Here is a 20,430-nt window from a genome sequence, read left to right as displayed (position 1 = left end):
TATCAGTATGATGAACCACTGCCCCCTACACACCATTTAAATTTTTTACTTCAAAGGTAAACAAAAAAATCAATATCAGTAATTCCCTTAATTGAAAATCTAAATTCAGACAAATAACATGACTTCCTTTTTTCAGTTTAATATGTCATATACTTTCATAAATGCCTTTCCTATTTATTCATTACCCTCCTCATATGCATCCACAAAATAAAGGAACAAACAGAACATTTGTAATAAGTAAATTATAGAGGCCGACTATGGTAATGTTTAATATATTTTAATAATCATTTTGAATGACTGATAAGTGAATTTTTATTTCACAAAATTAAACAGAAAATAATAAACCTAAAAGATAACCCAACATATCATGGCATACAATATACCATAATATAGTGTTCATTTTTCTAATTTACTTTTAACTTTGACCAAAATAGAAAAAAAGAAACTTTTTCCCCACTATTAAAAATGTTGTTTCTTTAGGATTTAATAAACACATGTTTATTAGACATTCTAGACACGAGTTTATTCTAAAAGTAGATTATGACAGTATTACATAAATAGATATTTGTTGCCATTTTAATATATAGGATTTTATCTTTCTGAAAACCTCTGAAAGAAAGATACTTATTTATCAGAAAACCCATTAATCATACAGTAGTAAAATCTCACTAATTCTATAGAGCACATGGAAGTGAACTCAACGACATTTCTCAACACATCCAACATTAAGCAGGCACACTCAGAAAAAAAAAACTTGTAGTTATAAATTTATATAATATTCCAATAACAACTTTATTATGCAAAAATAACTTTGGAAATTTGCTGCATAGATCAAGACCAAATAGGCTCAAGGATAATGATGAAAGCTCATTCTATGTTCAAGCATGCTACCTAACAAACAGAAAGATCTGACCTGGGTGAGGAGCATCATTAATTTATATTTTTAAAAGAGCCAATTGAGGACTAATTCCTTTAATATTTATTCTAATATCAAGCCTCCTCTCCCATTATTTACTTGTCACCCATTCCTAACATACCTAAATTTAATGTTTAAAAGAGACCAATATTCTTCTGTTATAAAATTTTTAAATTTCCTCCTCTAAAGTTCTAAATTGGTAAAGGATCTAGATTTACTGAATCTGTTCCTAAAATGGTACGATATTTACACTACACGAGTCTAGTTTTTGTGTCACTCTGGCTTGTAATATCCTGCAACATTACTCAATATGGCATACTCTACTACATTTACATTTTGTTTTTGTTGTTATTTTGCAATGAGCAGAAAAACAGCCAAGTGTAAGAAGCTTTTTGTTTTAGCGTTCATTAAATGGAAGCTTATTTCATCCACTGAAACAGAGCTGAGGTGATTCAAGTGGGAAAGTTTCTTCTGTCTCAGGGATGTGGTTTGGTTAAATCTTTTGTCATAGCTACTCTGACCAAGATAGGTAAAGAGATGTTGTTCTGAGATGAAACTCTCGAAAATAAGTTTGTTTTCAATACCAGGATAGGAGAGGTACCTTCAGTTGGCAATTTAAAAGATTCTATATGATGCTAGATCACTCTGGATACTAATCTTTCCTCTGCGAATAAGGGTTTAAATTGATCTAGATGATCTCTGTTGGGTCTGTTCTATTACTCCACTGATTAAAATCTCCTTGACTACTAATTCGCATTTAAAATCCTCCTTCCATCACATTATATCTAGTGAGAATTTCAAGAATGTCAATGGTACATAGAAAAAAGAAATGATCTGATTTTAAACATTGTTAAGTTCAACACAAGTCATTTTTGAATCTCTTGAACAAATCAATAAAATGTTCCCCCCTACCCCCCAAATTCTGATAAGGGTAAACAAATGTCTTTTTTCCCCAATGACAAATTAGTCATAAGCAAATTACATATCACCCACAAACCTGCCCATTGGTTTGGTCCTCTGGTCAGTGTAATAGGATTTTTTCCTGAAAAATAAAAGAAATCAGCTGAGGAAAGTCACATAAAAATAATGAAACTAGTGAGTGACAACATTCAATTATATTGAACATTTCAACATTCCCACTTCCACATGCTTAAGAAAGAGATGAAAACAGTTAGTATAAAAAAAAGGATTCTGAATTTCCATTGTTTTAATTTCAGAACCTAAGTTACTAACAACAACAAACACTATCATAAATCGATAAATCACTTGAATATTTGATTTTTAGTTCTATTTTTGAAAGTGTCATGTCTGCTGCACAATTTATATTAACCATATCACTTGCTTATTTGTTCTATAAAGTCATCCATCCATCCATCTAAACGCATATGTAATGAATATTTCTGATTTTGCAAAGAATGTTAAGGTATAATCACTAAAAATTTAGAGAATAAAGAGGGTCTCTACTCTCAAAGAGCTTCTTTTACAGTTGAAGAAATAAGCAATAGTTAGTTTGACAATGCAAGAAAACGGAGTACACTATGGAAGTACCAGGATGACAGGAAGGGATCTCAGTTTTTGTAGATGGAGAGGAAAGGAGATAGGGAAGCCTTTCCCAGAGGATGTGTTATCTGTGTTAAAACTTCAGGCATGAGTGGGAGCAGTCCTTTACATGAAATACTTAGGATATGACATTCTAGGCAGAGGTGGCAAGATGTGAAATGGTTATGAGAGCAGATCAAGCATTGTAAGATTCGGGGAAGTACAACTAATTTGGCAATCTCTGGAAAATAAATTGCAAGTTGAGGATAGTGATAAAAGAGGAGTGGGCATATTGAATAAGGTGCAGATGATGACGGGTCTTAACACTAAATGCTAAGATTTTAGATGAAAATTAATGAGAAGATATTGTGTGTTTTAGTAGTTGTGTAGTATGTCTGATTTTAGAGAAAATAAAAATTCTAGTGACAGAGGTTAATTAATCTCTTAAAAGATTCTCACTACATCTTCATCATGGAGCTTAGAAATGTCATTCTGGGCCTTCTAAAATGTCTCTATATCCACACCCATCAATACACATCAGAGGATCCGTAAAGTCCTCCATAGTGTGGGATGTGGAAAGCAAGGCCGAGAGCCATGGCAATTGATATGTATTCATAACTGTATTATTAACTGATTAGAAAACTCAAAAACTTTCTGAGCTACTATATTTCATTGCAATCACTGGTCATATTACTAGAAAATAATTTTTAACTTGTCTCTTCCATACCCCAACACTAAATTCAAATATGGAATTTCAAGGTTTGCTATGCCTATTCCAAACTGACAATCTTTGACAAACTTGAATATCTTTGAAACATAAACATTTGTGTGCATACATTATTCAATCCCCATTGGACTGTAAACGTATCATCTCTCTGAACCTTCTCTACACAGATTGTCTTTCACTATTTACCTCATTGTTATCTAACTGTTCACTGACTATCTTCTGTAGGACAGCAGGCTTCTTAAAAATAATAGCTTCATTTAATTTGACTTTGTATGTCTGGTGTATATGTGACAATCGTTTGATGAATAATAAGCACTCAGATAGTTGATGAACAAATGAGGGAGCCTTTGTTTAATTTCCTTGCTTCTTGTCAAGCAGAGCTACTCCACTTTTATCTACTCTACATAATGGGCGCCCTGGATGTTATTATGTTATTTTATTTTTGAGTAAGTTATCCTTTGCATAAAAAGTGATGTTAGTTTAATTCTAATTGTGATAAAAAGGCTGTTCTTACTGTTTTAAAAATATCCCTCTAATTTTTCTATGTTTAAGATATTCGTGAGAAGAGAAGCTTGAGGATAGATCGGAAGTCGGTCTCATCTTGGAACTAACTCAACCTGAGAAACTGCACGATGAATAAATCATCCTAAAATAAGTGATGTTTTTAATGTGAAAGAGGGTGAGAATAAATAGGAATCACCTTTGAACCAAAAGAAAAAAAGATAATTGGGATTTGACATTTTTGGAATGTAGAGGACACAGGTTAGGTTAAGTCCTTCCTGGCAGAATAAATCTAGAAAATGTTGATTATTTTAATTCTGAAATTTTCTTGATTAGTTTTGGAACATCAAGTCCAATATATAGGCCACATTTACTTTGGAAGAATAATCAAGAAAAGAAATAGCTAGAAAATAAAGGTTTATAAAATTCTACACATATATTCAAGTAGAAAATTTAGATAAAATGTTCAAGATTCATGTTCATATAGTAAGTTAGCTGAAAACTTTTGCAGCCAGGGTTATAACTCTAATATTTTTTCTGAATAAATTTCCAACTTTTCTTTGTGGAATGCAAAATGTAGTTTTCAACACTCAATAAATATGTATATCAACTAAGCATGGGTAAAATTTTTATGTATAAATGTTTTTAATATCTCATCCTAAAAAGAGATATGCATGTTTCCTGTTTATGTCCTTTGTTATTCTTGTGTACTTTAATTTAAAGACAGTTTATATGTTCTTAAATGTGATAACAGTTGACAACTGAAAATGGCCATCATGAAAACATTTTGCCATTTAGATTATTCTTGAACAGCATTCTCCTTTTATGTGCTGACAGGTATTCCCAATTCCACATGTATCTTAAAATAAATGAGAAGTTAGTTACTTAGTTAATGCTATATTTGTTACTTAAACAGATTTGGAGAGATGTTCCCAAAGAACTGTTTTTTAGAAATTCTCAAATTACTTTTCCAAGAACACAATCATATTAAAATTTTTAAAAAATCGATTATCAGATGAAGATTTGAGAAAGGCTGTGCTGTGTAACTGCCTCTTGAAATTGATAAAAATATGAGAATTATTAAAATAGTAATATCTTCAAGACAATATTTCTTTATCATCTGCAGCATTATAAATATATACTCCAGCCTAACCCAGATCTAACATGTCAGAATCTTTGGGTATAGGTTCCAGGAAACTTCATTTTCAGTTTCCAAGGTAATTTTGACATACCCTAAAGATTGAGAATGAGAACTGCTTCTCTAAAATTATTACAGTAAAGAAACTTATTGTTTATCTCAGAAATTCAGAAGCATATTTTGTCACAGGACATTTAATAATAAGTGTCTTTGCCAGAGTCTAAGTCAAATTGTGCCAAATCTCTCTTTGGAGAGCAAAAAAAGGAACCAATCTTCTGGACTGCTGGTAGACATCTGTTTTGTATAAAGTCCAGAGGAGGTAGGTGAAAGATATGCTCCCTTTTTGATGAGATGTTACATGTTCACTCAATCTGAACTGAACCTGGACACTAAAACCCACTGACTAAAGGTTTCATCCTTTTAGATCTACAAGGAAATTAGCCTGTGCATAAATTCAGTTACAACTCTTTTTAGAAACAATGGTGAAATGATAAGAATAGGGCAGCATGAAGGTACCTAAAATTAGTTAGGATTATTTTGGAAAATTTTTTAGCAATTTTGTTCTGACATCAGAGAGTACATCATATCATGAATATCATACTTCGTTTGCCTCCTGTGTTTACATCACGAAGTAAATTAGAGTTTGTTAAAAATAGATAATTGTGTATGAATCTAAACAAAAATTACAGGTATGCATAATCCAACTCATTATTTTTAGCATATTATATTTTCATTCAATTTTATTCCTTTGCATTTTACATTATTGAAATTACATTGTATGAATAATTTTATGTCATATGCATTATACAAATTTTAATATTAATTATTTCCCTATAATCATTAAGAAATCTTTGTACCTATTCATTTTATAAATAAATTACATTCCATTGTAAGGGTATATTCTAATTTACTTAAATTTTCTACTACTGAACATAAAAGAATTTCCATTTACCACAATTATAAGTAATACTTCAGGAAATATTTTTACACATTTTTCAATTATCTTTTGAAGATAAAAAGTGAAGGCTATGAAAAGTTTTAAGACTCATAGAAATTATTTTCAAACTGAGTTTCAGAATATCTTATGAAGTTTTACTCCTACCATAAATAAAGGTGATTATTTACCATACATATGCTAGGTTTGAATATTACTTCTTGTGAAATTATTTGTTTATTTCATAGATAAAATTTCCCTCACTGTTTTGATTCTGTATGAGTTTGTGTAGCATGAATAGGTACAGACCAAACAAGAAGAAATCACATAGTGCAAATGGCAAGTGCTCGCCTGTTATCAGTCTGTAATAAGTCCCAGGCAAGTATTTCAAAAGACTGTTTTGATGGTGACATAGTGTTAACAGAGAAAAATTCCTCAGAAGTCAAGAAATATAGAGAGTAACATAAGTGTATACTTACGTAGCTGTACTTTCAAGATTAGTTTAGTATAATGACCTGAATCGAAAGCAGCCTTTTGTAGATTTCATAGTATCTCATCATACATAACACAAATAGTATCTCATAGGCCATTTTTTGCTACTTTCAGGGACCAAGTTTCATAAAAATGTACAAACTTTAGGTTCTCTTAGGTATCTTATTTATCATTTGTAGAAAATATTAAAAAATTAGAAATATTTTTCTTATGTTCTTTTGCTTTTTATTTTATTATTATTATTTTTTTTTGCCAAGCGCTTAGAGGTATTTGCTTATCGTCTAAATATCACCTGAATAGAAAACTTTTAAACTTTTAGCTAAGCATGAATGTGAGCCAATTTAGGTATCTGATTCTAATATTGTCAGTACGATTCCTCTATATTGCCAATGCTTAATCAATTTCTGTTTTGTGGGCCATTTCTGTTTTTCAAGGTTGCATCTTTCAGTCTGATGTGTTTCACTAAAACACATTAGTGAAGTATTTTGCTAAAACTGTAGGGATCAATATCTCATACTTTAATTTATCTTGAATACCACAGCAGCTTGCCATAGATTTAAGGATGTTGCTATCTTACCAGAGTTGGCCTATTTCATGCTACCAGATATGAGAAATTTTCCATATTTCTAAATTGTAATCTTACTGTTCATTCATATTCATTATCTAGAGGCTCTTTTCCTAGGTATCCTGTTACTCTGAACCTTTTAAAACATTTTTTCAGTAGCTGGTAAAGCACATTGAGTTCTAAGTAAGTGTAAATATTCACATCTTCAATGAAAATTAACACTGCACATAGTAGGAATATTGTTGAATTTTATTTTGAGAAATGATGGAGGGAAGTGTACAAATAAGATACACAATATAGGAAAACATGTGTATTCAATTTTTGCTTGCATATTGGAAGAACTGAAAAATCTCTGAACTGAACAAACCGTTCATTACCATTTATCCTTTGATACTGAGGACAGAAGTGAAGAAACCATCTCCTTGAACTGCGCCTAAGAATGCTTCTTGCTAACCTTTATAGAGAAAACACTGTATTTATATATAATAATGCTATAAACTTACACTTTCTGCCTTCTACAAAAATAATTAAAGTTCTGTCTACCTACATGAAACAAGAAATGAGATTGATCTTAGAATTATGTTATTAGTTAAAATTTAAAAACAATTGTTTTTCCTTTCCCTTTAGGTAAATCCACCTAGAAATGATATAAAGTATCTAAGGAAACAGATTATGAGTTTAGGCAAGCAAATTAGAGGGGAAAACAAGTGTCTAAGATTACTTAACCTGTGGAAGAAAAAGCATTTCTTTTATAGAAAGGGTTACATTTATTGCTCTAAGGTTTTTGGAGAGAAAAAAAAAAAAGACTTTTTTAAATATACATTGAGATAGAATGAAATAAAATTTGAAAGTACCTGAAGGGCATCCTGATATTCAACCTCTCTGCATACTTGCACAGCGTGTCCCATGGAATGTGAATTTTAATAAACATGATATCAGCATTTGCAACAGCTGGCTGCAAAGGACAGTGGAAGAGGCATCATTATTTAGAATCAGAGCTGATTATATGTGACAATTTGATATGAAAGGAAAGAACACTGTCCCCTTGTCTACGGATGAATCATTGTCACATTTAAAAGGGATGTATCATTGTCACATTTAAAAGGGATGGCAAGCACAATTTACAATAGTCAAGATATGGAAGCAAACTAAATGCCCATCAACAGATAACTGGAGAAAAAAGTTATGGTTCATATATTCAATGGAATATTATTCAGCCATTAAAAAAATGAAATCCTACCATTTTCAATGACATGGATGGACCTAGAGGTTACTGTGCCGAGTGAAATAAGTCAGACAGAGAAAGCTAAATACCATATGATTTCAATTATATGTGGAATCTAAGGAACAAAAAGAACAAACTAATCAAAAACAGACTCGCAAATATAGAGGACGATCTAGTGACAGCCAGAGGGGAGAGGGATTGGGGGCTGGGAGAAAGGGGTGAAGAGTTAAAGAAGTACAAATTAATAGTTAATAGATGGTCACAGAGATGGGGAGCACGGCATAGGAAATGCAGTTAGCATTAATGTAATGGCTAGGTGGAGAGCCAGAGGAGAGAAGGAGCAATTAGGGAGATCATTTTATAACTATATAAATGTCTAACCAATGTATTGTATACCTGAAACTAATAATAAAATAAAATTTAAAAACTATAGCTAGAGAGATACACTGATAGGAGTAAAAGATTTCTATCACGACACTTCAATGGTTAAATTTAAGCATTAAAACTGTATCACACTTTTTAATGAAAAAATAAAAATAAAAGGGATGTACACAAATAAAAAATTTTAGTACATAAAAACCTTGATAAAAATGTAATAACGACATCATATACAAGAAATAATCACCTATGTGAGTTAGCATATTTTCTTATATTGATTGTTATCAAGATCCAGATTCCCAATCAGAAAAATTGTGAGCCAAGTGAAAATCTGGAGTTATTTTTGTTGGACCCTTTATCATTATTCTCTCATTTCTGCTCAGAAGAAACAGACATTGCCACCAGACATTCATTAATTCATTCACTTTTTCATTTAGTATATTTTACTGAGTAATTATTACTGTTTAGGTATTATGAAAATCCTAGGATGGGGGGATTGGAAAATAAATCATATAAGTCCATTACCTTACGAAGTTGTCAAATATGCACACTTACTCTAACCTTTTAGTTCACTTTTTTCCTTTGTCAAGAGATCATAAGAACTTTAGTGTCTTTGATCTATCTACACAAGAAATTTTTAAGCAGAGGGGAGCTTTTAACAAAATTGTGTACCTTGGTCTAGTTCTTAAGAATTCCCAGAATTGGATCCCATTATTTTTGAACGTTTTGCTTATATCACTAACATTTTCATATGTCTCCTTTAGCCAAATAATCATCAAGATTCTTAGATGTGGTTTAATAGTCTAAAGTAAGTAGTAAATAATTGTCTACTTTGGCATTATATATCATTCATGTTCATATTCTATTAAAACAAAAACAAAAACAAAAACAAAACCTAGACAGTTATTTTCTGAAGCTCCTACAATATTAAGGCTCATAGATCAAGGAAGAAGTTTGTGGCTACTTTAGCAGTAAATCCCACAGAATTTTTCCTTAACGTGATTAGAGGAGCTGAATATATATAAAGGAGAAACTGCTGTCTGCTTCCATTTAGACACACCTGCCAGGTGAGACACTGCTGGATTCTATCTAGTTAACACTGTCCATTAAAATTTCAGTTAGATGAAATTTCTCAGGAAACATACCAATCTTAAAAACTCAAAAGTGTGAAATAAATTTATCAGTTTAATTTAAAATCACATCTTTTAAAATTAAAGTGTATAATTTTACATTCATATATTCATAAAGCCACATATTTTAGATATGGTTAGTTTCACAAGTTTGTCAGAATAACATTTCAAATTTGTATCAGCAACATTTTTAAATGCATTGTTAAAGAACCATGAGACATGAACTGGACTAATAATATTCAGTTGTAAAAGGCAGGTGACCACCAATGCCTTTGACAGACACTTTCACGGACCAGCATTTGCCAAAGTGTAGGGGACATTCCATGGTCAAGTAAACTTTCGGGTTCTCACTAATGAACTTGTGACACAATTTAATATGCATATATTTGCTGAAAATATGCAAGATGGTAAAAAAGTAAACTGAATTTCCAAAATGTTCATTGTTTTTTTATCATAGCTTTTGGGGTACTAGTATTTTGCAAATTACCACAGGGAAAATAGAAAAAGATGTTTTCATGTTAGTACAATCACCAAAGGACTTTTTTTCTTTGAAGATATTTGTTTAAAATTAAAGGTAAGGAGCACGGCATAGGGAATGTAGTCAGTGGTAATGTAATGGCTAGGTGGAGAGCCGGAGGAGAGAAAGAGCAATCAGGGGGATCATTTCATAAACTATATAAATGTCTAACCAATGTACTGTGTACTTGAAACTAATAATAAAACAAAATTTAAAAAAAATGATAAAAACAAAAATCAACAATCATAGAAGATGACATAGTATGTGTTAAATCTATAGTCCTTTGAATTCAGATCAAAGTTGTACACATTAGCTATGAACAATGATGTGTATCATTTTTAAAAATGAACATTAATTCATTCAAACAATTATTTGTTTAAAAATATATTTTTCACTCAACTAGAAAGATATTTTTCACAGATCAAGGAAAAGGAGAATAATTATGACGTCAATTATTTCCAGGCTGTTTTTAGTGACTGTCCCAAGTTCTTTGAAAGATTTCTGTGCAGAAGTGGTGAAGACAAGAAAATCTGTCTAAAACATTAAAAGGGCATAGGCATCCAATATTTAAATTGTTCTCTCATCTGAGGCAAGTGAATGAAGCATTTTATGTTTTATTATAGTTTTTCATGCCTTATCCACATAAAGTTCTTACATTTAAAATGATTATAAAATTATGATTTGAAATTATTATATGAAAAATTATTTGAAATTATGGTGTTGGCTACTGGAGTTACACTAACTTGCCTTTCTCTTACCAAGTACTATTTAAATTATTTCAAACCTAACTGCTTACTTAAATAAAATCACATGGTATAATAAAAAGAAAACTGTTTAGAATCAAAAGACTTAAGTCCAAATTCTATCTCTGCCATTTACTAGCTCTATAACATTGGGGAAATTATCTAACATCTCCAATCCTCAGTCTTCTCTCTTGAGAAATAGAATTACCTCTGCTTCATAGAATTGTGACTATTATGAGAAACTGGACATATAAAGTGCTGACACGTAACAGGTTCTCCAGAATTACTCATTCTCAGTTGACAGCATGTCTCTCGAATCAGACCCTAGCCTAAAATAATGGCTAATTTTAAAGCTTCACTAGAATTATTATTATTTTTTTACCTCAATAAGTAGCTTTCTGTTCATCTACCTGATTCACCTTTGGCGGAGCCTGTCCCTTGATTTTATAAGCCTTCTATAACATGCCTTTAAGTTATGTAAGTATAAAGCCAAAAATAACCTATGATTTTGTGGAAAACTCTGAGGCCGAGTGACTTGACTCAAGTGATTGATGAGTTCAATATTTATTCTGGTATTATCAACAGTGTATAAGTTGTAAGAAAACTATATTTTGGTAGACTGCAGAGTCTTTGGAAGATTTATCTCTTTCCTCTGTATATATTTCAATGGTTTCATGCCTGTTTGTTATTGTTTATTCATGGGGAGATGAGAGTTCTTTTTCAGCAGTAATTGGAGGAGAGACACACTGAGACCCTCAAGACTACAGAAAACCTATCTAGCACTTATTTTCCCCATAATCTGGAAGAAAGACCGTAGTGACAATAAAAGAGTCTAGACTCATTCAAAATCAATCTGTACCAGACTGACACACTTCACATGTAGCACGATTTAAGACTGAATAAAGAAGACCTTGAGAAATGCACTGATGTTTGATCATTGCATTCTTCTAATCATTCCACAAGCAATTGAAAGTAGAGATCTCTATTGTGGAGTGGGCAGGTCCCAGGAAATAACAGCCACCAGGAGCTGGGCCTTATTCTGGTATAAGTGGAGATGTCAGTCTTCCTCAGTGCATCATGGCTCCTGAAGCCCAGGCATGCTGGTTGCCAAAGCTCAGTAGCAGCATGAAGAGGGAGCGACGGGAACATGTACCGAGGTTGGGAGACACCTGGGAAAGCTTGACCTCCACGGCAGGAGAACTTGGGTTCCACACTATCAGATGGTTCCTGATTCATTCCACCTTAGAGTATGTGCAGCCAGTGTGATCACTCCCACCTCCTCCACAGCTACCACCCTGGTCTACGCCACTGCCATCTCCAGCCTAGATTCCTAGAGTGCTTCCTTACAGAGCCTTTGCTCGTGCATGTTCTTGTCCTAAATAATCTATCCATTGCACAATGGCCAGTGATTTTTCCCATTCACTCAGAGTGTAAATCACAGGTTTTTCAGTGACCCACACAGCCTTATAGAACCTCACTCTCAACCTCTTGTCAGCCTCCATTCCTACTATTCTCCCTCTCCTACAGTCTACTTCCATCATTTGGTCACTTGCTACTACTTGCCTACTCTCACCCCTATCCTTCTTACCTTGAACTATTCTTTTTCTTATACTATTTATTTTCTAACAAATGAATCTATCTTTTTTTTAATGTAAGTGCTGTGAGAGACAGGATCTTCCTTTTCTTCATTTATATATACCAAGCACCTAGTTCTATACCAGGCATACAGTAGTCACTCATTAAGCACTTCTTGAATGGAGTACACATTCTATGTAACTTGGACCTAAATAAGAGATGATGGAGACAAGAAAGAAAATAAGACAGAATTATTCTGGAAGAAGTACTATGTGAGGAATCAAATTAGCATCATGAATAGATGGCTTGGTACTAATTATTAATTCATTCCTGTCAATCTCTAAAATGTGAAATAATCAAAGACACTTAGGTAAAAGTGATGCTTTAGAAAGATGTTTCTGTATTAACTTTATCATCAATGAGTGAAACGTCAAGCTAAGTGCACATAGAGCTAGAACATTTCTAATTTCGTGTTTTAATTTTAAATGTATATAGATTTTTTCCAAGCAGCATGAACTGTATTATTTTATAATTTAACATAATCTTTCTTTTTTATATAACTTTACTTAAAAAACAAAACAAAACAAAAGTAGTTTCATTTTCTTGTAGCTACTGAGCAGGGGGTTGGTGAAGGGATGGTGTTGGCAGGGAGAACGATTACTTTTTCTCTTGAAATCAAAAGCTCTCAATCTGGCACTATTCTGTTTAGCTCTGATAAAGGCAGGCTTTTCTGAGGGAACAAAACACCCACTGCCTTCACATTTCAATTATTATTTAATTATACCATCCACAATTCTCAAGAGGTAGAACATTTACTCTTGGGAGAAGAGGAAATTTAAAACTCGTGTTTTCACAAAGTCACTGCAAGTTGGTGGCAGAGAGTTGAAAGAAAATACACTGTGGTAGCTCACGTCTTCAGTTTGAGATAAAGCAAAGTTGCTGATATGATCTGGAAATGTATCTGGATAACAAAGCACCTAAAATCACAGTTATAGATCAACACCTATTCATTCACTTGTCCTTCAAATACACATTATTGTCTGCTGCTGATATGGTCATCTAGAAACTGTCCATATCAACATTCAATTTAACAGAGATCTGAAATCTTCTCTGGGCCAGGCTCGGTGCTTAACTCAGGTGAGTGCAAATTTTAAAAATAAGGACTTGTTCGCTAAGAAATACTCCCATTTTTCAGCTAAAAATCTCATCTTGCGAACATTTTCACAACTTCATTGTCTCCTTTCCTCCCATCACAAGCCTTAAATAGTTCCAATTAATACTATTGATTAAAATTAAGGTGCCACCAAAGGCCACCACCTTTATTTAATAAGAGAGACTTTGGGAGAAAATATGAGTTTATGGTAATACCAAATGCTGGCAGTGATAGTTCAGAGAGCTGTAAGCATTTACATACCAGTGAGCCAGCAGTTAATGTAAGATTTAAACTAAAAATATACTTAGATTTTAACTGGCCGCCATAGAGTTAAGTTTCTTTCTAAGTTTATTTAGAGGCGCAATGCACTTTTTCATGATGCTAATCTTTTAAATAGTCTGGCTGGGAGAATTCTAAGAAGATCTCCAAGATGCCTGTCCCCTGCTGTCCTCTTCTGTACAATCCTGGGGTAATGTGAATACAACAGCGTATTCACTCCATGATTAGGTGATGTCATATGTCACATTTGCTGTTAAGAAGGGAGGTTATTTTCTACAGCAAAGGAGCCCCTAAAAGGAACTGCGCTCTTCCTGGCAAGAGAGATTCAAAATAGCAAAGGGATACAAAGAAGATTCTACAATGTCGGTTTTGAAAATGGAGAGGGTGGCATGTAAAAAGGAATGAGAATGGCCTCTAGGAGCTGAGAACAGTCCCTGGCCAGCAAGGAAATGGGAACCTCAGTCTTAGAACCACAAGAAATTAAATCCTGCCACAACCACCTAAGCTTAAAAGAGTACCCTGAACTCCAAGTGTGAATGCAGACTGGCCGACACACTGATTTAAGTCTTGTGAGAAACCGAGCAGAGAGCTCAGCCACGTCATGCTCGAATCTCTGACCTACAGAACTGTGTGCTAAAAAAAAATGGGTTTTGTTTTAAGCTTCTAAATGTGTAGCAATTTGTTAAGCAGTAATAGAAACCTAATACAAACCGTGTTAAATCTTGATTTGATACCTTACTTAAGACAATAATTTTTATGATATAATGTTAGAATGCTTATTATAGAAGCATGTTTTTGTTCACTTAAACTGCATTTGTCATAGCAGGTTGATTTTACATGTTAACATTGAGATAATTAATCTAGTCTTAATTAACTCAGCCATTTAAAAAAAAAAACAATGTTATTACTTTTAGAATTAGAAACAGAGAAAAGGTAGTCCGTTTGAAAAAAAATCTTTGACAAGTAAAAGCAATTATTGTAGAAAATTAACTTTAAATACAATTCATGAATCTTGATTTTCCTTGATATTCTTTCTAACTATACACTGAATCTTTCCCATCACCCTTACCCAGAGACCTTTTAATTTTTGTTCCCTCTCATCTGTCTTCTGTTTACTCAATCTTTCTTCCCTCCCCTTCATTCCCTTCCTCTCTCTTCCTGTCTCTCTTCTTCCCTCTGTCCATCCTTCCCCATTATTATTTAAACATCTCATCTAAGAAAAAAGAAAGAAAGAAATGAAATTTTACAAGACCTCTTTTCTCTCTTTACGACTGCTCTTCATCCTCCCATTCAAAGGTAAGCACGTTATGGCTTCTGCTGCTGCCTCCACTTTTCCATTATCCATTAGTTCTTCAACTCATGCCAGTCTAACTTACAAGTAAGTCCATCTCCTCATCTCTTTCACCAAAGATCTGCACATAGTTCATTGGAACGAGCCTCTTTCACGTCTTGATTTCTCAGCAGTAATTTGCCCTGATAACCATTCTACCCTGTGACTTCTCATCTCTCCTTTTTCTACCTACCTCAAACTCTTTTAATTGTCTGTTCTCTTCTATTTTTTTACAGGTTCACTCCTAGGCTCGCAGACATCTCAAACACTTCTACTGGTGCCTCAATTCCTAGTCTATGATTTTCATTTCCATAATCTCACTTTTGCCCCAAATTAGCCCCCTTCGAGTCCATAGTAGTTTTATATTGGCTACTCATTCTACAGAGAATATTCTGGCCCCTTCTCCTCCCAGGATGCACTCCTCATTTAGATCACTTTCCTTCAGATCACACATGGTAACAGCTACCTAGTCACACTCCCTATATAACAATCTGTTTGAATTATTGGGTAATATTCCTCACTATGTCATTTTTCTTGTCTGTTTATAGTTTTTTTTTCTCCTCCCATGAGAACATGGCCCATTTTTATATTGCTTCCTATTTATACCTAGAACGTAGTATATATGGGTGCTTCATTCATGCTTATTGAATGAATGAAAAAATTGCTCAACCCAAGTTAATTCTGAGATCTTCCTTTCTTTCCCACCATCTCCAAAGCAACACCAAGTACCTATATTTTAACTTAAATATCTCTCAAGTCTACTAATTTCTCACTATCTCTAATGCTACCACTCAGTCTTGCTCTTCAAATCTACCCTCTTTCGCCAAATTTTTTTAAAAATTTTAAATTAAAAAAAAAAAAAGAATATGGTCATGATACTGCCTTACTTAAAATTATTCAATAGCTTCCCATTTTTCTTAAGAAAATCATCAAAAATTTTAGCTTAAAGTATGAATGCAATTATTTAGCCTTTGTCATTTTTTTGTAAGCTCTACTAGTACCCTTTTTATCTGGAATTGAAAAATACCAGCATCCTTCCTCCCATCACCATCCAGATATTCAATTGATTCTTGTTGTGATGGAGTTTGGCATCAGTTGTAAAAGATCCCAGGTAATTCCAATGTGCAGTCAAATACTGAAAAACACATCTAGCTCTTTTATTCACCTACTTTTGCTTCTATTTATTTCTGAATCTCAGTTTGAAGTTAATTTCTTTGATTTCACATTTTCCTCTTGTCTTCCCTCACCCTCCAGACTACACCGTTGCCTTTGTTATAAGCCATTCTAGCACCATGTGCTTTTCCTTTAGGATACTTATCACAGTTTGAAACTATAATGGGTATCCTTATAAAGCAGAATTTTAGACATTATATTAATAAATAGAGACTGAAAATCACCTTGGCTCCGAATAGCTTTAGTCTTCAAAGCCACTTAAGTAAGTATGCTATAAGTTATGTAAATATTAGTTAAGTGGAAAGAATGTAACAAGATTCATCCTCCCTCTCTCCCTCCCTCCGTCTCTTCCTCCTTTCCTCCTTCCCTCTTTCCTTTTCTCCCCACTCTCCTCTCTTTCTCTCTTTTTTTTTTTTTTTAATTTTTAGGACTTTCTCTTGCTTAGGTAGATAGAGTTCCCTAGAGTATTTTGGATCAAACTTCATAAGGTTTATTGTGTTTTTTTTTTTTTTTTTTTTTAAAGGGAAGACATACCAATCCCTCCACTCTGCTTGAAAACTAATAACAACTGTGCTAGAGAACTGAGGTAGTAGCTTCAACCCTTTCCATTGTCAGGAAATGAAGCCACTTATCAAATGCGGAGGTAAGTGGGAGGAAAAACGGAGCAGAGACTGGTAACTTGGGCTCAATACAATGGCTACAGTTTGTGGGGATCCTAGGTGCTGATGAAATGCGCAGCTAAGGTTAAGTACACCTCCTGTCTTGATGTGCTGAATGGGAGGACCACATCCTAATCATATGAATGTGAATTAATAGGGTTGGAAGTGTCAAACTCAGAATGAAAATCCTGTCTATCCGAGAATAGCAGTACACATATGGACACATTCTTGCCGAGAACCAATATAGATAAAAATAAAAACGAAACAAAACAAAACAAAAAACACAATATAAACATACATCTTTCAGCAGAGACTAAAGAGTGAGAGCTCAAGAATAAATGGACTTCTTTTTAAAAGCATAATAAGACCTCTTTTGGGTAAATGACATCCGGTATTATCCTTAGGAAAAATTTGGGGGAAAAAGGGAGAGGAAGACTTAAAAGAGAATCTGGATGCCCTGGCAAGAAAACTAGGTGGAGACTGTAAGCCAAATCATACCTCTTATACAATTAACCGATTTTTGCTCTGGAATAACTGAACATCTACATGAAAAAAATAAACGACTCTAGACACAAACTTTACACACTTTTAAAAAATTAAGTAAAAATTGATCACAGACCTTAATGTAAAATATAAAATTATAAAACTCCTAGAAAAATAGGAGAAAATTGATATGACCTTCGGTATGACAATGTCTTTTAAGATAATGCCAAAGATACAGTCCATGAAAAAAATAATTGTTATGCGGGACTTGACTAAAGTTAAAAAAAAAAAAATGTTCTACAAAAGACAAAGAAAAGAGAATGAGAAGGCAAGCCATAGACTGGGAGAAAATATTTACAAAAGACATATCTGATAAAGGACTGTCATCCAAAATATACAAAGATTTCTTAAAGTTGTATAATAAATAAAAAATGAGTCAAAGATCTTAACAGACACCTCATCAAAAAAGATATATGGATGGCAGATAAACATGTGAAAATTTGCTCCACATCGCTTGTCTTTAGGAAAATGAAAATTTTAAAAATGAAATACCACTATACACCTATCAGAATGACCAATATTCAGAACGCCGACAACAGTCAGTTGCAAAGATGTGAAGCAACAGGAACTCTTATTCATTGCTGGTGGAAATGCAAGATGGTACAGCCATTTTGGTAGACAGTTTGGAGGTTTCTTACAAACCTGAATCATACTCTTATCATTCAATCCAATCTTTGGTATTTACCCAAAGACATTGAAATCTATGCCTATACAAAAACCTGCATTAGAATGTTTATAGACACTTTATTTATAATGGCCCAAACTTGTAAGCGACCAAGGTGTCCTTCGGTAGGGGAATGGACAGTGGCGCAGTACTGTGCAGTAAAAAGAAATGCGTTATAAAGCCATGAAAAGACATGGAGGAACCTTAAATGCACACTACTCAGTGAAAGATGCCAATCTGAAAAGGCTACATACGTATGGCATGTACTCGGTGACATTCTGGAAAAGACAAAACTATGGAGACAGTAAAAAGATCAAAGGTTGGGGTGGTGAAGTGACACATAGGCGGAGAACTTAGACTTTTTACAGCAGTAAGATACTTTGTATAATACTATAATGTGGATACATGTTATTGTATACTTGTTCAAATTCAGAGATCATTAACATAAACTATAGACTCAGTGATAATAAGGTGTCAATTTATGTCAACCAGTGGTAACAAATGTGTTACTCTGGGAGGTGATGTCGATAATGGGGAGGCTATGCAAGTGTGAGGGTTTGGGGTATATGCGAACTCTCTGTATCTTCGTCTCGATTTGGCTGAACCCCTAAAACTGCTCTAGAAAAAGAGTCTTTAAAAAAAAAAAAGCATAAAAGAAAAAAGATTGGGAAGAAAATCACCCATAGTTGCAATATTAAAATCTAGAAATTAACAGTTTGGCAAACTCTCTTCTTTCAACATTCAGTTTTATACATCACATAGGTATAATTATTCCTTCTTCAATTTTTAAAATTGTAAAAATAGTTATGCCCTTTGAAAAATATTTAAATTTACAGAAATGTATAGAGTAAAAATAGAATGCATATTTAAATGGGACTATACATATGTATTTCTTTTCCGTTTAGTAGAAAATAACTGTACATTTTATAAAACCATGTGTTACACACTTCCTATACAAAAACATAGAGATAGCATCTCTTGCAGCATGTTATATTAAGTAACTAATATTATTAAAGTACCTACCTCCTTTTCCAACATCAAGCCTTCTGCTCTGAGGTTCTTTTCAAATGTGTTTCTTTTATCATATTGTATATTTGACTTTCTATAAACCAAGATGTAATCAATCCGTTTTTTGCCATCTTTGAATAGAAGTCCACTGGATGCTATGTAATTCATGTCATTCTGAAAATAAAACAATGATGGTTAATAGTGAGTTAGACAAGTACATACATTCGGTTTCAGTACTTCTGTTTAAATACTGGCAATCCAATATCAAAAAATGTGTTTTTTACATTCCAGTTATGACATGGGGAAAGATGATTTTAAAAATCTGCAGTTTACTGTAGGAGATAAGCTAGGCATCAAATGCACAGGTTTTATTCAATAAGGCCCTGTAAAAAAATACTATAGGCTAACATTTGTTGAGTATTTACTTAACATCGGGACCAGACAAAGTGCTTTACTTTATTGGATTTTATATTCACAACTTGCATTTTAAATATAAAGACACTAAGGTTTAAACAACATAAATATGGAGAGAACAACAACAACAACAAAAAACAACATAATTTCCTATATTAAATAACATTCAGACAAAACATTGCTTCCTTAGACCTACGTTCAGTGACAATAAACCAGAGAACAATTCCTGAGCTGTTTGCTCTAAGAAATATTTGCTCTCAAAATATAAGACTATAATCCAACAAAAACAGCTCCCTTGCTTATCAAGACTGCTTTAAGGTCCTCACACTACTGTGCCCACAGCTATTTTTCAGACTTTGCCCAATTTTCAACCAAATTCCTGCCTTGCAAGACTTACTGTAAAATCTCCGAGCCCAGATCCTAGAACTCTTTGAAAAATATCACATTTTTGAAATACTACTAACACCACACAGGTGATATCCTTATTTGCTGTAACTTTAATAAAAGCACTTTTTTCTCCCCTTTCTGTTTAATTCCCCCCCAAATACTTCCACCCCTGACCTATGAATGTTGCCTTTTCCCTTTAAGGACTAGATCTCTGAAGGCAGGGTGTCTCCTCCCATGCATGTGCCCCTGGGGCCTGGCACCCCTGAAACCTGTACCCCCAGCGCAGTTAGGGGGCCTGGTGCACCTGGGGTATGGCCTGTGGCTCCACCTGGGGTGTGAACCCAGGACCTTCTGCGTGTAAAGCGGACATGCTAACCACTACACTATGGAGTCACCTCCTCAACAGGTTTTCTTGATGGTATATATACTACAATACACAT

The 20,430-nt window shown here is 33.6% G+C and overlaps 1 protein-coding gene across 7 annotated transcripts in view; it reads right to left on the bottom strand.

Annotated features, from left to right (window-relative positions):
* ANO3 (anoctamin 3) overlaps nucleotides 1–20,430 on the bottom strand; it is a 347,116-nt gene that overhangs the window by 89,642 nt on the left and 237,044 nt on the right. For all 7 annotated transcript variants that reach the window (XM_036220667.1, XM_016147425.2, XM_016147424.2 and 4 more), the window contains 3 exons: nucleotides 19,205–19,363; nucleotides 7,667–7,767; nucleotides 1,914–1,958 (listed from right to left, as the gene is read on the bottom strand). In XM_036220667.1, the coding sequence (XP_036076560.1) occupies nucleotides 1,914–1,958; nucleotides 7,667–7,767; nucleotides 19,205–19,363 (305 nt within the window). The remainder of the gene's footprint in view (nucleotides 1–1,913; nucleotides 1,959–7,666; nucleotides 7,768–19,204; nucleotides 19,364–20,430) is intronic.

Source organism: Rousettus aegyptiacus, unplaced genomic scaffold (genome assembly GCF_014176215.1).
Source record: "Rousettus aegyptiacus isolate mRouAeg1 unplaced genomic scaffold, mRouAeg1.p scaffold_m13_p_5, whole genome shotgun sequence".
NCBI classification, from domain to species: domain Eukaryota; kingdom Metazoa; phylum Chordata; class Mammalia; order Chiroptera; family Pteropodidae; genus Rousettus; species Rousettus aegyptiacus.
This window is presented reverse-complemented; position numbering and strand designations above follow the sequence as displayed.